This window comes from Salvelinus alpinus, chromosome 23 (genome assembly GCF_045679555.1).
Source record: "Salvelinus alpinus chromosome 23, SLU_Salpinus.1, whole genome shotgun sequence".
Lineage (NCBI taxonomy): Eukaryota > Metazoa > Chordata > Actinopteri > Salmoniformes > Salmonidae > Salvelinus > Salvelinus alpinus.
The window spans coordinates 24,106,988-24,127,565 of NC_092108.1; the positions used below are offsets into that span (position 1 = coordinate 24,106,988).

The 20,578-nt window shown below is 41.9% G+C and overlaps 2 protein-coding genes across 8 annotated transcripts in view; one reads left to right on the forward strand and one right to left on the reverse strand.

Annotated features, from left to right (window-relative positions):
- LOC139550631 (ranBP-type and C3HC4-type zinc finger-containing protein 1-like) overlaps positions 1–13,273 on the reverse strand; it is a 22,415-nt gene extending 9,142 nt beyond the window's left edge. The window contains exons 1-7 of one of the 6 annotated variants that reach the window (XM_071361640.1): positions 13,051–13,273; positions 4,658–5,061; positions 1,236–1,410; positions 981–1,079; positions 721–862; positions 533–623; positions 141–426 (exon numbers count right to left, since the gene is read on the reverse strand). In XM_071361640.1, coding sequence (XP_071217741.1) covers positions 141–426; positions 533–623; positions 721–862; positions 981–1,079; positions 1,236–1,410; positions 4,658–4,915 — 1,051 coding nt within the window. In that variant the 5' untranslated portion in view covers positions 4,916–5,061; positions 13,051–13,273. Of the gene's footprint in view, positions 1–140; positions 427–532; positions 624–720; positions 863–980; positions 1,080–1,235; positions 1,411–3,115; positions 3,271–4,657; positions 5,343–13,050 lie in introns of those variants that run through there. The other 5 variants (XM_071361643.1, XM_071361642.1, XM_071361644.1 and 2 more) reach the window with 5 other exon arrangements.
- LOC139550630 (alanine aminotransferase 2-like) lies at positions 5,997–18,248 on the forward strand. Of its 2 annotated transcripts, none has more exons than XM_071361639.1 (11): positions 5,997–12,129; positions 13,361–13,450; positions 13,819–13,927; positions 15,558–15,691; positions 15,800–16,043; positions 16,191–16,270; positions 16,403–16,539; positions 16,920–17,094; positions 17,347–17,502; positions 17,692–17,804; positions 18,003–18,248. In XM_071361639.1, exons 2-11 carry the CDS (start codon positions 13,379–13,381, stop codon positions 18,091–18,093), a joined length of 1,311 nt encoding a protein of 436 aa, XP_071217740.1. In that variant the 5' UTR covers positions 5,997–12,129; positions 13,361–13,378; the 3' UTR covers positions 18,094–18,248. The 2 variants fall into 2 exon arrangements, with proteins under 2 accessions (XP_071217740.1, XP_071217739.1); XM_071361638.1 differs by lacking the exon at positions 5,997–12,129 and adding an exon at positions 12,515–13,081.
- The last annotated feature ends 2,330 nt before the right edge of the window (positions 18,249–20,578 follow it).

The following is a 20,578-nucleotide window of genomic DNA, read 5'->3' on the forward strand; positions in this document are numbered from 1 at the left end:
TATGTCTGTTCAGACGAGTAATATCATTTTTATAGCCTAATTTTGGCAAAATTATTTCAATTTACTTCTCGCGGCTATTAGTATGTGCACTGCTGTGTGTGTGGGTGCGTCTGTCTCTGTGGGTGTGTGCACAAACTTACCCTGGGAGTTGTGGCTTAGCCTGGAGGGCAGGGTGCTGTAGCCCCTCCAGTCCTGGGACGTAGAGCCGTTGCTGGTAGGCGGAGGTGGGGTGAGGAGGGCGCCCTCCTGGTCCTGCTGGAACAGCTGACGGTTGAGGTGGGCATGGCGGGCTGAGATCAGGTAGAGGTAGGCCATGTCCCCATCCCTCTGGACCCCATACGAGGCCAGGGACCTGGGCTCTGTGCACAAACACTGCCCTATCACCCAGCGCTGCACGCGAGGGTGGAAGCCATACTCCAGAAACACCTGATAGAAATGCACAGACAGAGAAGAGAGATTTGTGAACATTTACATTTGCCAATGTAGCCCAAGTACTCAAGCAAACAGAAGACCACAGAAGTTTTTATCTGACCTGCTGCTTGAGTGCTGCGACGGTCATGTGTGGGAAAACTTTCACTGTGACGCAACAGGAAGAGGAAATGTCCTCCACTGCCACAGACAAACTGCAATACAGACATGGCACCGTTAACACAAATGCTCCTTGTTCTGTTGGACAACTTATCTTAATTCCTCCCTAAACTGCCTGTTACTTCTTCTCACCGTATCTCTCCTTCTGCGTAACTCTTCTCAGACAGTTGGATGGTGAGCACCGCCTTCTGGTGAGCCAGAGCAGACGCATGCTGAGCAGCAGCCTGGCTGTCGCCTGCTTCGATTGCCCGGGCAAGCTCCAGGCGCAGCTCCTCTTCAGAGAGAAAACAGGTTAAATTACTAATACTATACAAAAATGCATAAATGTACTGTATGTTGCCATGCAAGTATGGTAGAAAAAGAGAGAGTGGAGGAAGCATGAGTGCACTTACCAGTGAGTGGTAAGGAGGCTGTGCTGCGCTGTTCTAGAGCTACTGCAGCGGTGTGCTTCTGTCGGTCATCCAGAGGATGTGGGGAACTATTTGCAGCAACTACAGTGAAAGAGAAAGAACGGTCAATTGTGAGAGAGCATTCTATTGTATTAGCCACAGTATGGGGTTCTAGGAGGAGACTTCTAAGACACAACAAGACAGGAATGCAGCTAAACAAGCAAACTAGAATAGAGAAAGACTGCCATGCCCGCTGACCTCTGTGTGCCTCTCTTAGGGATGACATCACCACTGTGGCCCACTGCTCAGCCTCCAGATCGCAGCAGAAGTTGAAGCGGATGCAGTCGTGAGGGGGCGTTGCCAAATGAATCTCGTGAAGGCGTGGAGACTTCACCTCATACTGCACAGAGCGCAAGTCAAACTCTGCAATGAACTGTGAAAAAAATATATAGTTTGGACACACCTACTCATTCAAGGGGTTTTCTTTAATTTGACTATTTTCTACATTGTAGAATAATAGTGAAAACAAACTATGAAATAACACATATGGAATCATGTAGTAACCAAAAAAGTGTTAAACAAATCAAAATATATTTTAGATTTTTGATTCTTCAAAGTAGCATGGAATGCTTTTCCAACGGTCTTGAAGGAGTTCCCACATACAGTTGAAGTCGGAAGTTTACATACGCTTAGGTTGGAGTGATTAAAACTAGTTTTTCAACCACTCCACAAATTTCTTGTTAATAAACTATAGTTTTGGCAAGTCGGTTAGGACATCTACTTTGTGCATGACACAAGTAATTTTCCAAAAAATTGTTTACAATTTACACAAGTAATTTATTTCACTGTATCACAAATCCAGTGGGTCAGAAGTTTACATACACTAAGTTGACTGTGCCTTTAAACAGCTTGGAAAATTCCAGAAAATTATGTCATGGCTTTAGAAGCTTCTGATAGGCTAATTGACATCATTTGAGTCAATTGGAGGTGTACATGTGGATGTATTTCAAGGCCTGCCTTCAAACTCAGTGCCTCTTTGCTTGACATCATGGGAAAATCAAAAGAAATCAGCCAAGACCTCAGAAAAAAATGTAGACCTCCACAAGTCTAGTTCATCCTTGGGAGCAATTTCCAAACGCCTGAAAATACCATGTTCATCTGTACAAACAATAGTACGCAAGTATAAACACCATGGGACCACGCAGCCGTCATACAACTCAGGAAGGAGACGCGTTCTGCCTCCAAGAGATGAACGCACTTTGGTGCAAAAAGTGCAAAACAATCCCAGAACAACAGCAAAGGACCTTGTGAAGATGCTGGAGGAAACGGGTACAAAAGTATCTATATCCACTGTAAAACAAGTCCTATATCGACATAACCTGAAAGGCCGCTCAACAAGGAAGAAGCCACTGCTCAAAAACCGCCATAAAAAAGCCAGAATACGGTTTGTAACTGCACATGGGGACAAAGATTGTACTTTTTGGAGAAATGTCCTCTGGTCTGATGAAACAAAAATGGAACTGTTTGGCCATAATGACCATTGTTATGTTTGGAGGAGGGGAACGCAAGCCCCCATCCCACGTGGCCGGGGGTGGCGCACAAGGGGGGGGCTCTGCGGGGGCTGGGCCCCAAAGATGGCCGGGGGTGTGGAAAGAGCAACACCAAGCTCAGAGGGTAGCTTGGAGCTGGGCCATGCACAAAGCCCTAAGCCTCCAAGCGGGCCTATGGACAATGTGTGTGGGTAAAACTGAAAAAGTGTGTGCAAGCAAGGACGCCTACAAACCTGACTCCATTACACCAGCTCTGTCAGGAGGAATGGGCCAAAATTCACCCAACTTATTGTGGGAAGCTTGTGGAAGGCTACCCAAAACGTTTGACCCAAGTTAAACAATTTCAAGGCAATGCGACCAAATACTAATTGAGTGTATGTAAACTTCTGACCCACTGGAAATGTGATGAAATCAATAAAAGCTGAAATAAATAATTCTCTCTACTATTATTCTGACATTTCACATTATTAAAATGAAGTGGTGTTCCTAACTGACCTAAGACAGGGAATTTTTACTAGGATTAAATGTCAGGAATTGTGAAAAACTGAGTTTAAATGTATTTCGCTAAGGTGTATGTAAACTTCTGACTTCAACTGTATGATGATCACTTGTTAGCTGCTTTCCCTTCACTCTGTTGAGGTCGGGTGATTGTGGAGGCCAGGTCATCTGATGCAGCACATCATCCACTCTCCTTCTTGGTCAAATAGCCCGTACATAGCCTGGAGGTGTTTTGGGTCATTGTCCTGTTGGAAAACAAATGATAGTCCCACTAAGCACAAACCTGATGGGATGGCGTATTGCTGCAGAATGCTGTGGTAGTCATGCTGGTTAAGTATACCTTGAATTCTAAATAAATCACTGACAGTGTCATGAGCAAAGCACCCCCACGTCATCACACCACCTCCTCCATGCATCACGGTGGGAACCACGTATGAAGAGATCACCCGTTCACCTACTCTGCGTCTCACAAATACACAGCGGTTACAACCAAAAATCTCAAATTTGGACTCATCAGACCAAAGGACAGATTTCCATGGTCTAATGTCCATTGCTCATGTTTCTTGGCCCAAGCAAGTCTCTTCTTATTATTGGTGTTCTTTAGTAGTGGTTTCTTTGCAGCAATTGGACCATGAAGGCCTGATTCACGCAGACTCTTCTGAACAGTTGATGTTGAGATGTGTCTATTACTTGAAGCATTTATTTGGGCTGCAATTTCTGAGGCTGATAACTCTAATGAACTTATCCTCTGCAGCAGAGGTAATTCTGGCTCTTCCTTTCCTGTGGCGGTCCTCATGAGAGCCAGTTTCATCACAGCGCTTGATGGTTTTTGCAACTGCACTTGAAGAAACTTTCAAAGTTCTTGCGGATTGACTGACCTTCAGGTCTTGAAGTAATGATGGACTGTCATTCCTCTTTGCTTGTTTGAGCTGTTCTTGCCATATTATGGACTTGGTCTTTTACCAAATAGGGGTGATATACAAAAGATTGCTCTATCTTGTCACAACACAACTGATTGGCTCAAACGCATTAAGAAGGAAAGAAATTCCACAACTTAACTTTTAACAAGGCGCAGCTGTTAATTGAAATGCATTCCAGGTGACTACCTCAAAGCTGGTTGAGAGTGTGCAAAGGGTGGGTACTTTGCAGAATCTCAAATATAAAATATTTTATTTTTTGAAAACTTTTTGGGTTACTACATGATTCCATATGTGTTATTTCATAGTTTTGATGTATTCACTTATTCTATAATGTAGAAAATAATATAAATAAACAAAAACCCTGGGATGAATAGGTGTGTCAACTTTTGACTATAGAGAGGGAGAGAGAACATACTGTCTCCTATTTAGTACGGTTCTTCCATTGTTCAGATAGACACAAGGACAGATGATTGTAAAAAAAAATCACACGACAAAGTTTCCCAGCAATGGAATTACTGTGTCATTTGATTAAACAAGATTCCAATTCAGTAGCTATGTCCAAAAAAATGTCTCTAAACTGACATTGCTCAAACCAACAGAACAATGTTGTGTGTGCAATTTATTATGTCAACGCATACAATTGTTTGCATGGCATTACATGTGTCAAGATGTATAGCTAGGTAGCTAGACGTTACAGTGCAGTATGTCTTACCACACTACGGCCGCTTCCGCTACTGTGCCTCAGTGCTAGCCGAAACTCTCCAGCTTTGCTGGGGTCCATACTAAGCTGAACACGGAGAACCTCATCGCCAGCTCCGGGGAGGCAAAGCGGTCGAATTCCAGAATGGCAAACCGACACTCGCACCGACATCAAAACCGTGTTGCAGCTAGCCAGTGCGGGCCCACCATGTACAGACTGGAATGTGGCTGGCACAGGCGTTGGAGCCCAACCGCCCGCGCTCAGTGCCATCTCCCCACAACAACAGTTGGGAACCACAGGTGTAACGTTATATCAACCCCAAAAGCACAATGCACTGTCGATAGTTATGTGAGTCTTGATTTTAACAGCCTACCTGTTAGTAAAGAGATGGCGTTCCATTACAGCTAGTTATATGTCTATCTATAGCTAAAACCGAAATGACATGTTTAAAAAAAGAAAGAAATCCAAACAGGAAGTAGCGTGGGTCGTCCTTTATTTACCTCCGATATAAACCGGCGTTGTTCATAAATATTATGGTCCGAGAGCGAGCCTTTGAGCAAGGTGTTAATTAATGCAACGTGAATTAATGTTGTTAGTATAATAATAGTCTATTATTATACTAAGGGGAAAAACAAACAATTATATTTGAAGTGAGGCAAATAAAATAATAACGCCTTCACTACAGATCCAGCAAAGAGAGAAACAAAAATTAGATCAAACTACATAAACCTGGAAAATTCCAACAGACTATGCCTTTAGGACATGATGTCTGTTTAAAAATTTCGGATGTAACGGACCTTTATCATATGTGATTATTCACAGAACTGAGATTGTCATGTGTTGGTCTGCATTCACTACTGTAATATTGCCTTCTTGCAATCATTCCCATGGATTTTAAAAACATCTAATAGACGATATTTCACTATTAAAATCTGTGAGAAGGAGATGGTGGGAATAAGGAAGGATGATGACAGGGTGAAAGGTGGCAAGGAAAATTAACAATGGTGAAATAAATGAGTGAGTGAGAATGAATAACCACCCACATAATATCACTGGGAGCTGTTTTGTGTGGTCTCTTGTCTCAGTCTCAAGGGCACTATAAGAGTTTTTTTTGGCATGTTAATAAACACTTATGGGAATAACACATTATCAAACATTGATTCAATACACGTCCCAAAAAGTTCTGTACATGGGGCTTTCCGGTGACGCAACTTAGGAAATGGCTGCCTAGTTTTTCATACTGCACATTGTTAGGGTTGCGTCAATTCAATCTGGTATCAGGATAAATATGACAATGAGTCACCGATTGTATGCTATGTATTTTTTATTAGCTAAGCAATAAGTAGTAAATGCAATTTTCGTATATACGGGTTCACTGTAACACCACGCAGGGTAGAACAGAGAACTGACTTGTTCCTGACAAAGTTATTATAATATACTCTGACCGAGGTAGTTCCTGCTTCCGAGCCGGCCTGTCACAGAGTAGAGACTGGGCGTGGTTTAGACTCACCCAGCCTATCGTTGATTGTTGGCGCAGAGCTGGTCCCGGCCCCCGGGCGCTCCAGTTGATAGATGTAACTTGCTGTGTAGAATATCTATGCGCTCATGTTCGATACCGTTATCTCGCACCTGGCTCCTGTTATCTAACAAAAGACCATTTGTTCTCGCAGCACTACGTTCTGAATGTGCCCCCCCAACTCATTGCACAGTTCCTGTCTTCATGTTATTCTGTATTTTTCCATCATGAGAAAGGCCCATGGCCCTGAAACTGTTAACAATGTTTCAAGTCAGCTATGTTGCATAACACATACATCCACACAAGCCAACAGCAGATAATATTCAATCACATACACAGAATCCTCATAACATCGGTTGGGTATTTCCTCCCCTAAATTCAAGAATTTACTCTGAGCATTATAATAACTTATGGAAAAGGGGAAAATGTCGCAACAACAGCCCGTAACAAGACAGCAGAAGATATAATCGTCGATAAACCCGAGATGGCTAATGATAGCGCAAATAAGATAGCAGCAGCAAAATAACCCTAATTTCGTGAGGTGATAAAGGAGGAATTGCGAGAGGCGCTCACAGGCTTACGAGAGGAACTTTGAGAAGATGTAAGAAAATAACTAAATGAGTTCAAGAAGGACACTAACCATAAACTTGAAGAAAACAAATCAGAACTTCACAGCATATCTACAAGAATGGGGGACGCAGAACAGCGCATTGGGGAAACGGACACATGGAACTTCGCAGTCAAGGAAATACTTGAACAGTCACTGAAAAGCCAACACGCACTACAGGCAAAAGTGACAGAACTCAAAGGTTTCTCACGTCGAAACAAAATTAGACTTTATAACGTAGTAGAGGGCGCAGAAAAAGACTATGCCCAACTTGGTGGAGGGTCGATTCAAGGACATACTTGAAGACGGCACTGACCTGGGAATGGAGAGAGCACACTGAGCTCTGGCCTCAAAACCCCCAGCGGCGCCCCACCAAGATCCATAGTAATACGGTTCCTAACATTCTCAGTCAAAGAGAAAGTCTTACATGCAACCTGGAAAAAGCCTGTTAACGAGTGTTCTTTGATCATGACTACGTGGGAGAGAAACTGAAAAGAAGGAAAGAATACACCCCCATTAAGAAAGCACTTAAAGAGAAGGGTATTCGCTTCCAAACACCATTCCCGGCAAAAATGCGGGTATTTCTGGAAAAATGGCCCGGTTACATACGAGCATGCAGACGAGGCGGCTGAGGACCTGAAGTCAAGGGGCATTCCAGTGGAGTATACCGCCAGGAGAAAGGCGACATCACCGGTGGAAAGACTCGAGCAGGCTCTTCCATGGATCGTTGTCGACAAGCTGAGTCATGAAGAAAGAGGGAAACCACCTCGGCGAGAGGACGTTCACATCCGAGAGAGACTCAGGCATTTCCAACGCGAAGATGGAAGACACTGAATTGGATTTAACAGAATTAATAGTTACCGCAAGCTGTTAAGACGTTGGGTTGTTAAGGTTAACATTGCAATAGGTAAAATATCTCCCCTATTTTCCCCCAATGCTGAACAAGGGTGAGTAGCCAAAAGTATGTGTTCTTTATGAACACACTAAGTAGCGTCACGTTAATAACATATATATATTAGCTAAGGATTAATGACACATTGACAACGGGGCGACAGAAGGGCATATTAAGGGGAGGATTCATGATATGCACGCATGACCGATATAGTTTTCACTTGTAATTAAGCGACGAAATAGGCGCCCTTATTATTTTAGGTTCCACCAGGTCTTGTTTGTGACTACGTCACGCATTTTCATATCTGAGCGAGGGGCCCCTCCTACGGACAGGCTCATCCCCTCAAACCCCAGAGGCAAGAGACAGTCCTCTGACTTGGGAGTCCAAATACCAAAGTATTTTCCCACTTTGGTTTACTTTATCATTGTTCTTGATTTTACATTCATGATAAGCAGGCACATATGGTGCACATGTTTTTTTATTTATATTGATGCATCATCGGGAATTTAAGGTCATAAGTCTCAATGTAAACGGACTGGGGAGTGCCATCAAGAGAAGTAAGGTAATAGCAAAGATGAAACGGGAGAGAGATGATATACTATTCTGGCAGGAAACTCACTTATCCACTCCTGAACCCAAGAAAATGGGATATAGGAATACTTTTTTTTCTTCTTACAAAATGGGTAGAAGAGTTGCAATCTTGATCCCAAATTCAGTTAATTTTGAGTTTGTCAGAAATAAAAGACTAGGGTAGATTTATACTTGTTAAATGTAAACTGGATAAAAAGGAAGTTATATTATTTAATGTATACGCACCCCCAGGGAGTGACATGGTCTTCTACGGGAAGGTGTTTGATTTAATTGCCACAGAAACCTCTGGCACTCTTATCTGTGGAGGGGATTTTAACACAATTCTAAACTCAAAATTGGACAGCACAAATCAAAATAGGAAAATGAGTCTAGTTGCCAAAAAGATCAATAGGATATTGCAGGATCTATGACTGCTCGATGTATGGCGGGACACCCACAAGACCGATAAGGAATATACTTTTTACTCCGCCTGCCACACGGAATTCTCCAGGTTAGACAACTTTTTTATGTACAGTGCAGATAGACACAGGCTTAAGGATTGTAGGATCGGGCAGAGCGACTTATCAGATCATAATGGAGTTTACCTTACTCTACACCTTGATAGCAAACCAATAAATACTATATGGAGACTTAATACAAGCATGCTGAATGATCCAGCATTCAAGGAATCAATAAAGACAGAATTGAACATCTATCTGGAGAATAATGATAATGGGGAAGTATCTCCTGCTACATTGTGGGATGCAGCTAAGGAAAGATCATAGCCACATCATCTCTCAAGAAAATGATTAAAGCACAGAAACTGCTGAAATTACATGAAACCCTAAGAAACTTAGAACGATCTCATAGTCAATACAAAGACCCTCTTATATTACGAGAGATTCAAAAGGTAAAACAGGAAATTGACCAGATTTATAGATTTATAGAGAAGAAGTAGAGAAAAAGCTTAGGTTCCTGAAACAACGATATTATGAAGCAGGCTCAAAGGCAACCAAATTACTAGCATGGAGACTCAGGAAACAACAAGCAAACACATTTTCAAAATAAAAAGACCCCCCAAAAAAGATCACTTGCAAATTAGATGAAATACAGAATGCATTTGAATAATATTATACAAATCTGTACAAGCAACCAGAAAATGCAGATGCACAGACAATAGAGCACTTTTTGAACTCACTTGATCTCCCCTCAACTGGGACAGAGCAACATGATAGACTAGCTTTAGAAATAACCACTGAAGAAATTTCTAAACAATATCTCATCTAAAACTAAACAAGTCTCCAGGCATTGATGTCTTCCCTTCAGAATGGTTCAAGACCTTCAGAGAACAACTAACACCTCTACTTAAGGCCTGTTTTAACTGGACTCTGCAAGGGGGGGACTCCCGTCATGGAGAGAGGCCATCATATCTGTCATCTCAAAAGAGGGTAAAGATAAGAAGGAATGCAGTTCATATAGACCTATCGCAATTCTTAACACAGATTATAAACTATATGCATCAATAATAGCCAAAAGAATAGAGAACATAATCCCAGAATTGATTGACGGAGATCAAACTGGTTTCATATAAAATAGGCAGACACAGGACAACATAAGGAGAACACTACATGTCATGGACCACATTACTCAGAATAAGACAAGTGCAATATTAATCAGTCTAGATGCAGAAAAAGCATTTGATTCAGTGGGATGGGATTACCTATACCAAATTATGGAAAGATTTGGTTTCAACAAAGAAGTGATACAGTGCATCAAAACACTGTATTCATGTCCAGGCTCAAGTGTACCTAGATTGATGGATGTTTTACAAACATTTGGAACATATTCAGGGTATGTGCTTAACGTACACAAGACCCAAGCCCTAGTATATAATTATACCCCACAGGAAGAGCTGAAGAGTAGGTATAACTTCCACTGGACCTCTTCATCCATTAAATATCTTGGAGTATATCTACCAAAAGATACACCCAAACTTTATTGCATGAATTACGATCACATCAACAAGAAAATATATTATGACCTAGACAGGTAGAATTCACTTCCCTTAGATATTAGTAGTAGAATTTAAACAATCAAAATGTACATCCTGCCAAGGTTACTGTATTTGTTCCAATCACTGCCCATAGAAATCCCACCTAAACAGTTTAGAGAATGGGATAAACGGATATCAAGGTTTATCTGGAACAGTAAGAGACCAAGAATTACATATACAACATTACAATTACCAAACAACAGGGGGGGTATGGCCTTACCAAAACTAAAATATTATTATGTGTCAGCCCAATGAGACCTCTGGTGTGTTGGTGCAATTCAGAATACGAATCCAAATGGAAAGACATGGAGACTACTTTGACAGAGACACCCATACAGAGACACCCATAAAGTCAGTTTTGGGAAATAAGGACATGGTAATAGAAATATACAATAGACAAAATCAGTGGATTAATTTCTCTCTGAAGACATGGTTTAGGGTAGTTAAGCAAAATAATTTAGACAGAGAGATCAAACTGCTGAGTTGGCCCGCATACGACCCCAGCAACTCAGGACAGCAGATTTAAACAATGGACGCAGAAAGGCATCACATCATTCAGTACAATTATAAGGAATGGGGACCTAGATAACTTCCAGGACCTAAGTAAAAAACATGGCTTGGATAAACAAGATTTTTACAGATACCTACAAGTTCGACACTATTTCTTAAGGGAGATATAAGTGACTGACCCTCGAGCACCTCCAAAATTAATCCAAGTATTCACTAACGCATACAACTTGGGGAGTAACAAAAAAACTATTTCAAATCTCTACTTGGGTATTCAATCCTCAAAGAAACATTCTACAAACTATGTTAAACAGAAATGGGAGGAGGAACTTAACATTGAAATAACTGATGAAACATGGTTGAACATATTAGAGACTCAACAAAGCTCCAACTCAAGATCATGGAGAGAATCCTGTTGGAAAAATGTTATACGTTTCTTCATAACACCTAAACTGAAATCAAAACAGACTGGCTCACCACACCCTTGTTGGAGAGAATGCGGTCTATTGAGGGTGGATCACTCTCATATCTTTTGGACTTGCCCCGCAATCGAAACTTACTGGGGAGAAATAAGATCTAACTTTGGAAAAATAATGGGATTTGGCATAGAACAAACATTAATTTCTTTGTACTTGGGTGAAATACCTGATAACTTAAACAATAGAGAAAAGTACCTCTTGAAGGTCCTACTGGCAGCCAGTAAAAAGGCTATCACTAGGAAATGGCTACAAAAAGACCCTCCCACAGTGACACAATGGATAGACATTGTAGAAGAAATACACCACATGGAGCGTATGACCTTCGCTTTAAGAACAACAGGAGAGAGGTCAGGAATACTGGGGAAAAAAGGGTTTCGTACTTGAAAAAGGTCTAATTCAAAGATGTCAATGTAACTAATATGATGATGAAGGTATGACGTGCACTGTAACTGCCAGATCTTTTTTGTTATTTTACTTTATTTGTACTTTGTGTTCCTACAATAAAAACAAAGTATTATTTTTTTTTTAAGTACTGTACAGGAGGTCTGAAACCAGATTGATGACGTATATTCCAGCTGAAGGTCGATTGAAGGAGCACCGCCTTCTCACAAATTTGGAGCTTCACTCCCACTCACTTCCTCAGCAACAGCAGGAGAAAAGAACAGTAGGGAGCCATAGATGTGGACAAGCCAAAAGGTCAACATCTCATCAGATACTGTTCTGTCTGAGAGGACCAGAAGGTGTGGGAAGAGGATTGTCTCTTCTCTGCCTGAGATAGATCTGCCCCAAGGTGAGGAGCATCAAACAGACAGAGCTGGAGCCCTTGGTGAGACAAGCAACCCAGAACAGAACTCACACAGGTAAGATCTAATAGTTCAGCCACAGAGCTGACCTGATGTTAGCGACCTTAATACTGAAGTCACATGCATCATGTTATATTATTTCAGACATTGAACAGCTAGATCCATGTTCACTTGTGCATGTAATGAAGTGCATTGTCATGTGAAACACAATATAGTATACAAATGAATATCCATTGACTTACACTACAGTATGTAATCTGTTTCTGATAGGGAGTGAGGAAGACATATATGGATATATTCTACAATGTAGAAAATAATACAAATAAACAAAAACCCTTGAATGAATAGGTGTGTCCAAAGTTGACTATAGAGGGAGAGAGAGAACATACTGTCTCCTATTTAGTACGGTTATTCCTTTGTTCAGATAGACACAAGGACAGATGATTGTAAAAATCACACGACATCGTTTCCCAGCAATGGAATTACTGTGTAATTTGATTAAACAAGATTCCAATTCAGTAGCCATGTCCCCCAAAAAAATTCTCTAAACTGACATTGCTCAAACCAACAGAACAATGTTGTGTGTGCAATTTATTATGTCAACGCATACAATTGTTTGCATGGCATTACATGTGTCAAGATACCTAGCTAGGTAGCTAGACGTTACAGTGCAGTATGTCTTACCACACTACGGCCGCTTCCGCTACTGTGCCTCAGTGCTAGCCGAAACTCTCCAGCTTGGCTGGAGCTGAACACGGAGAACCTCATCGCCAGCTCCGGGGAGGCAAAGCGGTCGAATTCCAGAATGGCAAACCGACACTCGCACCGACATCAAAACCGTGTTGCAGCTAGCCAGTGCGGGCCCACCATGTACAGACTGGAATGTGGCTGGCACAGGCGTTGGAGCCCAACCGCCCGCGCCCAGTGCCATCTCCCCACAACAACAGTTGGGAACCACAGGTGTAACGTTATATCAACCCCAAAAGCACAATGCACTGTCGATAGTTATGTGAGTCTTGATTTTAACAGCCTACCTGTTAGTAAAGAGATGGCGTTCCATTACAGCTAGTTATATGTCTATCCATAGCTGAAAACGAAATTACATGTTAAAAAAAAAATCTAAACAGGAAGTAGCGTGGGTCGTCCTTTATTTACCTCCGATAGAAACCGGCGTTGTTCATAAATATTATGGTCCATGCAATGAAGTGCATTTTCATGTGAAACACAATATAGTATACTAATGAATATCCATTGATTTACACTAGAGTATGTAATCTGTTTCTGATAGGGAGTGAGGAAGCCCTATATGGATGTGATAGACGTCAGTTGGGGAGACCCACACAGAGGAGGGCTCAAACCCTTGACTTTCGTCCGACAGGTAATGTCATTCTAACCTTTGTTTCTGTCTGAGTGTCGCCTGTTAATCCTGCCTGTTTGCTCCGGAGTAGCACAGCGGTATAAGGCACTGCATCTCAGTGCAAGAGGCATCACTACAGACACCCTGGTTTGAATCCAGGCTGAATCACAACCGGCCGTGAATGGGAGTCCCATAGGGCGGCGCACAATTGGCCAAGCGTCGCCCAGGTTTGGCCTGTGTAGGCCGTCATTGTAAATAAGAATTTGTTCTTAACTGACTTGCTTAGTAAAATAAAGGTTAAATAAAACATATATCTAAGTTGTATTTGTTAACTCTTTCTCTTTACACCTTTGTGTGTGTGTACGCATACGTGCACGTGTGTGTGCCAGGTTCTTGCAGCCTGCTTCTACCCTGAGCTGGTCCAAAGTGATAAACTGCCAGTGGACGTTAAACAGAGAGCCCGAAGCCTACTGAGCGCATGTGATGGGGGGAGTGTAGGTAAGGAGGACTGCAATTGGGCCTATGGAAATACATTACAGTATGTCTACAGTTTGAAAGTGTTACGTTTTTTGAATGTACTAAGGTGGCCGATCATCATGACTGTCAATGTACAAAAATATAAATACAAATATAAAAAACACAGCATGTAACAATTTCAAAGATTTTATAGAGTTACAATTGATACTGAAATAATCTAATCTATGGATTTCACATGACTGGGAATACAGATATGCATCTATTAGTCACAGATCCTTAAAAAAATGGAAGGGCGTGGATCAGAAAACCAGTCAGAGTCTGGTGTGACCACTATTTTCCTTATGCAGCGCGACACATCTCATTTCCATAGAGTTGATCAGGCTATTGATTGTGGCCTGTGGAATGTTGTCCCACTCCTGAAGTTAATGGATATTGGCCGGAACTGGAACACGCTGTCGTACACGTCAATCCAGAGCATCCCGAAAATGCACAATGGGTGACATGTCTGGTGAGTATGCAGGCCATGGAAGAACTCAGACATTTTCAGCTTCCAGAAATTGTGTACAGATCCTTGCGACATGGGGCCGTGTATTATCATGCTGAAACATGAGGTGATGGCAGCAGATGAAGGGCACGACAATGGGCCTCAGGTTCTCGTCACAGTATCTCTGTGCATTAAAATTGCCAAAGATAAAATGCTATTGTGTTCATTGTCCGTAGCTTATGCCTGCCCATATCATAACCACACCGGCCCCATGGGGCACACTGTTCACCACACTGACATCAGCAAATCGCTCGCCCACACTCCGCCATACACGCTGTCTGCCATCTGCCCGGTACAGTTGAAATCGGGAATCATCCGTGAAGAGCACACTTCTCCAGCGTTCCAGTGGCCGTTGAAGGTGAGCATTTGCCCACTGAAGTCGGTTACGACGGCGAACTGCAGTCAGGTCAAACCCTGGTGAGGACAACGAGAACACAGATGAGCTTCCCTGAGACAATTTTTGACAGTTTGTGCAGAAATGATTCGGTTGTGCAAACCCATATTTTTATCAGCTGTCTGGGTGGCTGGTCTCAGACGATCCCGCAGGTGAAGAAGCCGGATGTGGAGGTCCTGTCCTGGTGTGATTACACCTGGTCTGTGGTTGTGAGGCTGGTTGGACTTACTGCCAAATTATTTACCATGACATTGGAAGCGGCTTATGGAAGAGAAATTAACATTCAATTCTCTGGCAACGGCTCTGGTGGGCATTCCTGCAGTCAGCATGCCAATTGAACGCTACCTCAAAGATTGCAACATCTGAGGCATTTTAGTGGCCCTTTATTGTCCCCAGCACAAGGTGCATCTGTGTAATGATCATGCTGTTTAATCAGCTTCTTGATATGCCACACCTGTCAGTTGGATGGATTATCTTGGCAAAGAAGATATTCTCACTAACAGGGATGTAAACAAATTTGTGCACAACATTTGAGAGAAATAAGCTATTTGTGCATATGGACATTTTCTGGGATCTTTTATTTCAGCTCATGAAACATGGGACCAACACTTTACATGTTGCATTTATATTTTTGTTCAGTGTGCATGTGATGTGTGTTTACCTGTGTTTATATTTGATATGCATCTCTTTTTTCTTCTTCTCTATCTTATCAGGCTCATACACGCTCTCTGATGGTATCTCTTATATACAGTGCAGTGTGTCCAACTTCATCTCTCGCCGAGATGGTGGTGTACCATCGTCCCCCGAGAATATCTTCATGACATCTGGCTCCCAGAGGTCTTTAATGGTGAGAATCATCTTCACCATCATAACCATGGTCATAATAATAATCATCTTCATCATCGTGTCTGTCTCATTCATCTTTCACTCTCTATTTTCTGTTTTTTTTCTTTAGCTGGTTCTGAAGCTGTTGGTCCACAATCAGGCCTCACTCCAGACAGGTGTGCTGACCGCTGTGCCCAGCTACACTGCTTTCAAAAGTGCGTTGCAAACGCTCGGTGCAGCCGTTGTTCCCTACTACCTAGATGAGGAGCAGGGTTGGGCAATGGAGGTGGAGGAGCTACGCAGAGCACTACAGGCCTCTAAGGGTGTCTGCAACACAGTTGCCCTGTATGTCATCAACCCGGGGAATCCTACAGGTAACGAGTTGTTCCGGTTCCATGATGGTCGATACAGTAGTACCCCACTATTTGAAGAATGTATGAAGAATGTAAAGTAAACCTTTTTGCAGGCCAAGTTACCCCAGCAGTATTTATGGATAGTCTCATTTGTTTTGTTGTTGCTAGGTCATGTTCAGAGCAGGAAGTGTATTGAAGAGGTGATCCGATTCGCTGCTGAGGAGAGGCTCTTCCTCATGGCTGATGAGGTGATTTCCTGTCTGTACTTTCTCCTGGCAAATTGCTTATTTTCAATCACAAATATTTCACTTCTCTTTGACTATGTAGTGAGTTGTTGTTCTGTCTTCCACGTACCCCTCGCTGTTTCATTCGATCCACAGGTGTATCAGGAAAGTTTGTTCGGGGAGGGCAGTGAGTTTGTCTCCTATAAGAAGGTTCTGTCTGAGATGGGGCCTCCTCTCTCTCACACAGTGGAGCTGGCCTCTTTCCACTCAGCATCCAAAGGCTTCATGGGAGAGTGAGTACTGTACAGCAGCACTGTCTGTCTATGGCAATTGATTAACAGATTCACACATCCTGTAGCCTACTGTACTCTACAATGATCTGGCTCGTATTACCCCATTAGCTATGTAACTACTTAATTAAGTCATTAGCTACTAGCCCACTACTTCTTTAGAATGTTCAAATTCCTTCAGCATGAGCGTTAGAGCAAACATGGATTAGTGCCATCTTAGACAATGTATGAGCTGCCAACACAAACTCAATAGTGACAAAATAAAATAGCTGGCAGTTCCCTATGAGATCCACTTCAGGCTTCCTATGGTGTAAAAGCCTGTACTGAAACCAGCAGGCCAGTGTTTGACCACTACTCTGTATGTGTCTCTTCTCCCTGCACAGGTGTGGGCTACGCGGGGGGTACGTGGAGCTGGTGAACCTTGACCCCGCCGTCATGAGGTACGCCTACACCATCTTCTCCACTGACATCTGTGCCCCTGTGACTGGTCAGCTAGCCCTGGAGCTCATGGCTAACCCTCCCAGGCCAGGGGACCCCTCATACCCGGTCTACGCCCAGGTGAGACCCATCAAAATAGATCACCAACTACAGTATGACGTTAGGCTTAATAGATTGCATATGCCATGTAACATTTAGTCATAAGTAGTTTAATGATAGTGCGCTGCAATCATTGATGTCTCTAAAATAAGAAATAGTTCATCAAAATCAAACAACTTTATTCCTTTCCCTATTCACAACGGCACCTCAGTGTCCCATACAATATGCTCTCCCCCTGTACTTCTTTTCCATCTTCTCTCCCATCTCCACCAGGAGACCCAGGCTATCCAGGCCATGCTGGTCCATAACATGAACTGGGTCCCAGAGGTTCTGAACAATATCCCAGGGATCAGCTGTCAGCCGATGATGGGAGGAGCTTTCGTATTCCCCCGGCTGTATCTACCCCAAGCAGCCATTGAGAAGGCCAAGGTTAGTCATGGGGCAAATAGTACACTGTATGGTTAGGTAGAGCACTAGAATGACTACTGTTGTTTGTCATATGGGCATTTCAAGAGACATTCACTTTTTGGAGGAAAAACGTGATTCAACATCTGATTAATTCTAGATACTCTGGAGTTAATGATTTGATCTCTTATATTTCTGCGTTTTCCATTGCAGGTGGTGGGGATGCAGCCTGACCTGTGGTACTGTAAACGGTTACTAGAGGAGGCAGGAGTGTGTGTGGGACCAGGGTGTGAGTATGGACAGACGGAAGGCACTCACCACATCAGGTACAATCCTCTCTCTGTCTCTCTGGCAACAGCTTCTGGACATAGAAATGTCACCATAAAACATCACACTCCAGTAGTCAATGGCTCCATATCCAGTACTCATCCTATGCAAATGAACAGGGCAGCATAGCATTAGCCTCATCATTCTATTTAAATGGTTTCACTTCCCCACTGATTTGTTCTCGTCTCTCTCTGCAGACTGTGTGTCATGACCCCAGTGGAGACCATGGAAGAGGTACTGAAACGCCTGAAGAACTTCCACCTGCACTTCCTCAAGGAGTTCTCCTGAAAACTGGCTTCACCTTACAGTCCAATGATGAATAATACATTTAACTTCAGACACAATCACAGTACAGAGAAGAAAATTGCAACCAGTAACATTTTTTTTAACATCTTTATCTTTCAACAGACCATAATTAAATAATAAATTAAGACAACACATGACCTGAGTTGAACAATTCTGGATTTGGATAGAACAAAGATGGGCGTGAGCGGCTTTTAATATAATTATTATGCTTCAAGTCATGCATGTACACAGAAAAAGCATATTCTCCGTATTTTGTCAAACTTCGGCATTAGAGAATGAAAATACGTGTCTCAGACAGTGTAGATCCCCTCTAAATACTCAGAAAGACTCTTCTTAACAATAAGAACTTTACCTTGTTAGGATCTGCCATTGTGGGGCAGAGATATTGGAACTAAGGGGATAAGTCAAAGTTGACATTTTTAAGGTAAGGATAGATTTTGGATAGATAGGTAAGGATAGATTTTGGCCACTTAAATACCAGTACCTGTAAAATTGCAAAGTCCGTCATGTCAATTCAATACTTACTATGACTGTGATATGTGTTTGTCTCACCTAGCTATCATAAAATGAATGCATTAACTGTAAGTCGCTCTGCATAAGAACATCTGCTAAATTACTAAGATGTAAAAATGATGACAAAAAAAAGACTTTTTAAAGTATTGGATGCAATCTGTGTTGAGTTACTCCAATGGCATTTCAAGGGGAATTTAGCCACCCTCTAGTTTGTCAGGATAAAAACACTTAATCCAAGACATTTGTTATTCTATAACAAATAACAGTTTTAATGTCATATTCAATATGACATTAAAAGCATTTAAAGCTGGATGTTTTAAATCACCTCAGATTCTCGACCATTCTATTGAACACATTACACTTTACTTACTGTGGTATGCATAATACAGCTATAGTCAAATTAGATAGAGAGTTTAACAATCAGAGATTCTAACAATATGCTCTGAATATTAACAAAATATCAGAAATGTAACAGAATTTGCAGCATTGTAGTATTTACAAAATCAAATGCCTGTGCTAAGATCTGAATAGCAGATTCAAGGTTGTGTTAGTAACAACTTTCCTGTCTGCAGCACAAATGATGTCACTTTGTATGGTAATGACAAAACCTTCAAAATAAAAGTCCACATTCCAAAACTTTGCAATGTCGATAACTCATTCAAAAGATATAAATGTGTAATCAATGGCAATTCTTTATGGTGGTTATATGCAATTGCAAGACATAATAATTTTTGGGGGGGATATTGTAACCACTGTTGAAAAATCAAACTTTCATGGTATATTTACAATGTTGTGCTGTAGAGATTTATTTTTTTTTTGCCAATGTAAAAGTGGGGTTGGGAGTACTTAGTAGGGTCTGTAGAATCTATATATGGTGTTCTTTCGTGGTTGACTGGATAATAGAGTGTTGCTGGCCTTTAACTCTTTCCATTCCATAAGACTCAATGCTGACCCTTTGTAAACTTTTTGAAAAAATTGTGTTTGACCAGATACAATGCTACTTCACAGTATTTTTTAATTTCTTTATTTCACCTTTATTTAACCAGGTAAGCCAGTTGAGAACAAGTTCTCATTTACAACTGCGACCTGGCCAAGATAAAGCAAAGCAGTGTGACACAAACAACAACACTGAGTTACACATGGAATAAACAAACGTACAGTCAATAACATAATAGAAAAGTCTATATACAGTGTGTGCAAATTAAGTAAAATTAGGGAGGTAAGGCAATAAATAGGCCGTAGTGGCAAAATAATTACAATTTAGCAAATAAACACTGGAGTGATAGATGTGCAGAAGATAGAGTAGAGATACTGGGGTGCAAAGGAGCAAAAAAATATGTATATAAATAGATGGGGATGAGGTAGTTGGATGGACTATTTACAGATGAGCTATGTACAGGTACAATGATCTGTAAGATGCTCTGACAGCTGATGCTTAAAGTTAGTGAGGGAGATATGAGTCTCCAGCTTCAGTGATTTTTGCAATTTGTTCCAGTCATTGGCAGCAGTGAACTGGAAGGAAAGGCGGCCAAAGGATGAATTGGCTTTGGGGCTGACCAGTGAGATATACCTGCTGGAGCGCGTGCTATGGGTGGGTGCTGCTATGGTGACCAGTGAGTTGAGATAAGGCGGGGCTTTACCTAGCAAAGAATTATAGATGACCTGGAGCCAGTGGGTTTGGTGACGAATATGAAGCGAGGGCCAGCAGAAGAGCATACAGGTCGCAGTGGTGGGTAGTATATGGGGCTTTGGTGACGAAACGGATGGCACTGTGATAGACTGCATCCAGTTTGCTGAGTAGAGTGTTGGAGGATATTTTGTAAATGACATCACCAAGTCAAGGATCGATAGTATAGTCAGTTTTACGAGGGTATGTTTGGCAGCATGAGTGAAGGATGTTTTGTTGTGAAATAGGAAGCCGATTCTAGATTGAATTTTGGATTGGAGATGCTTA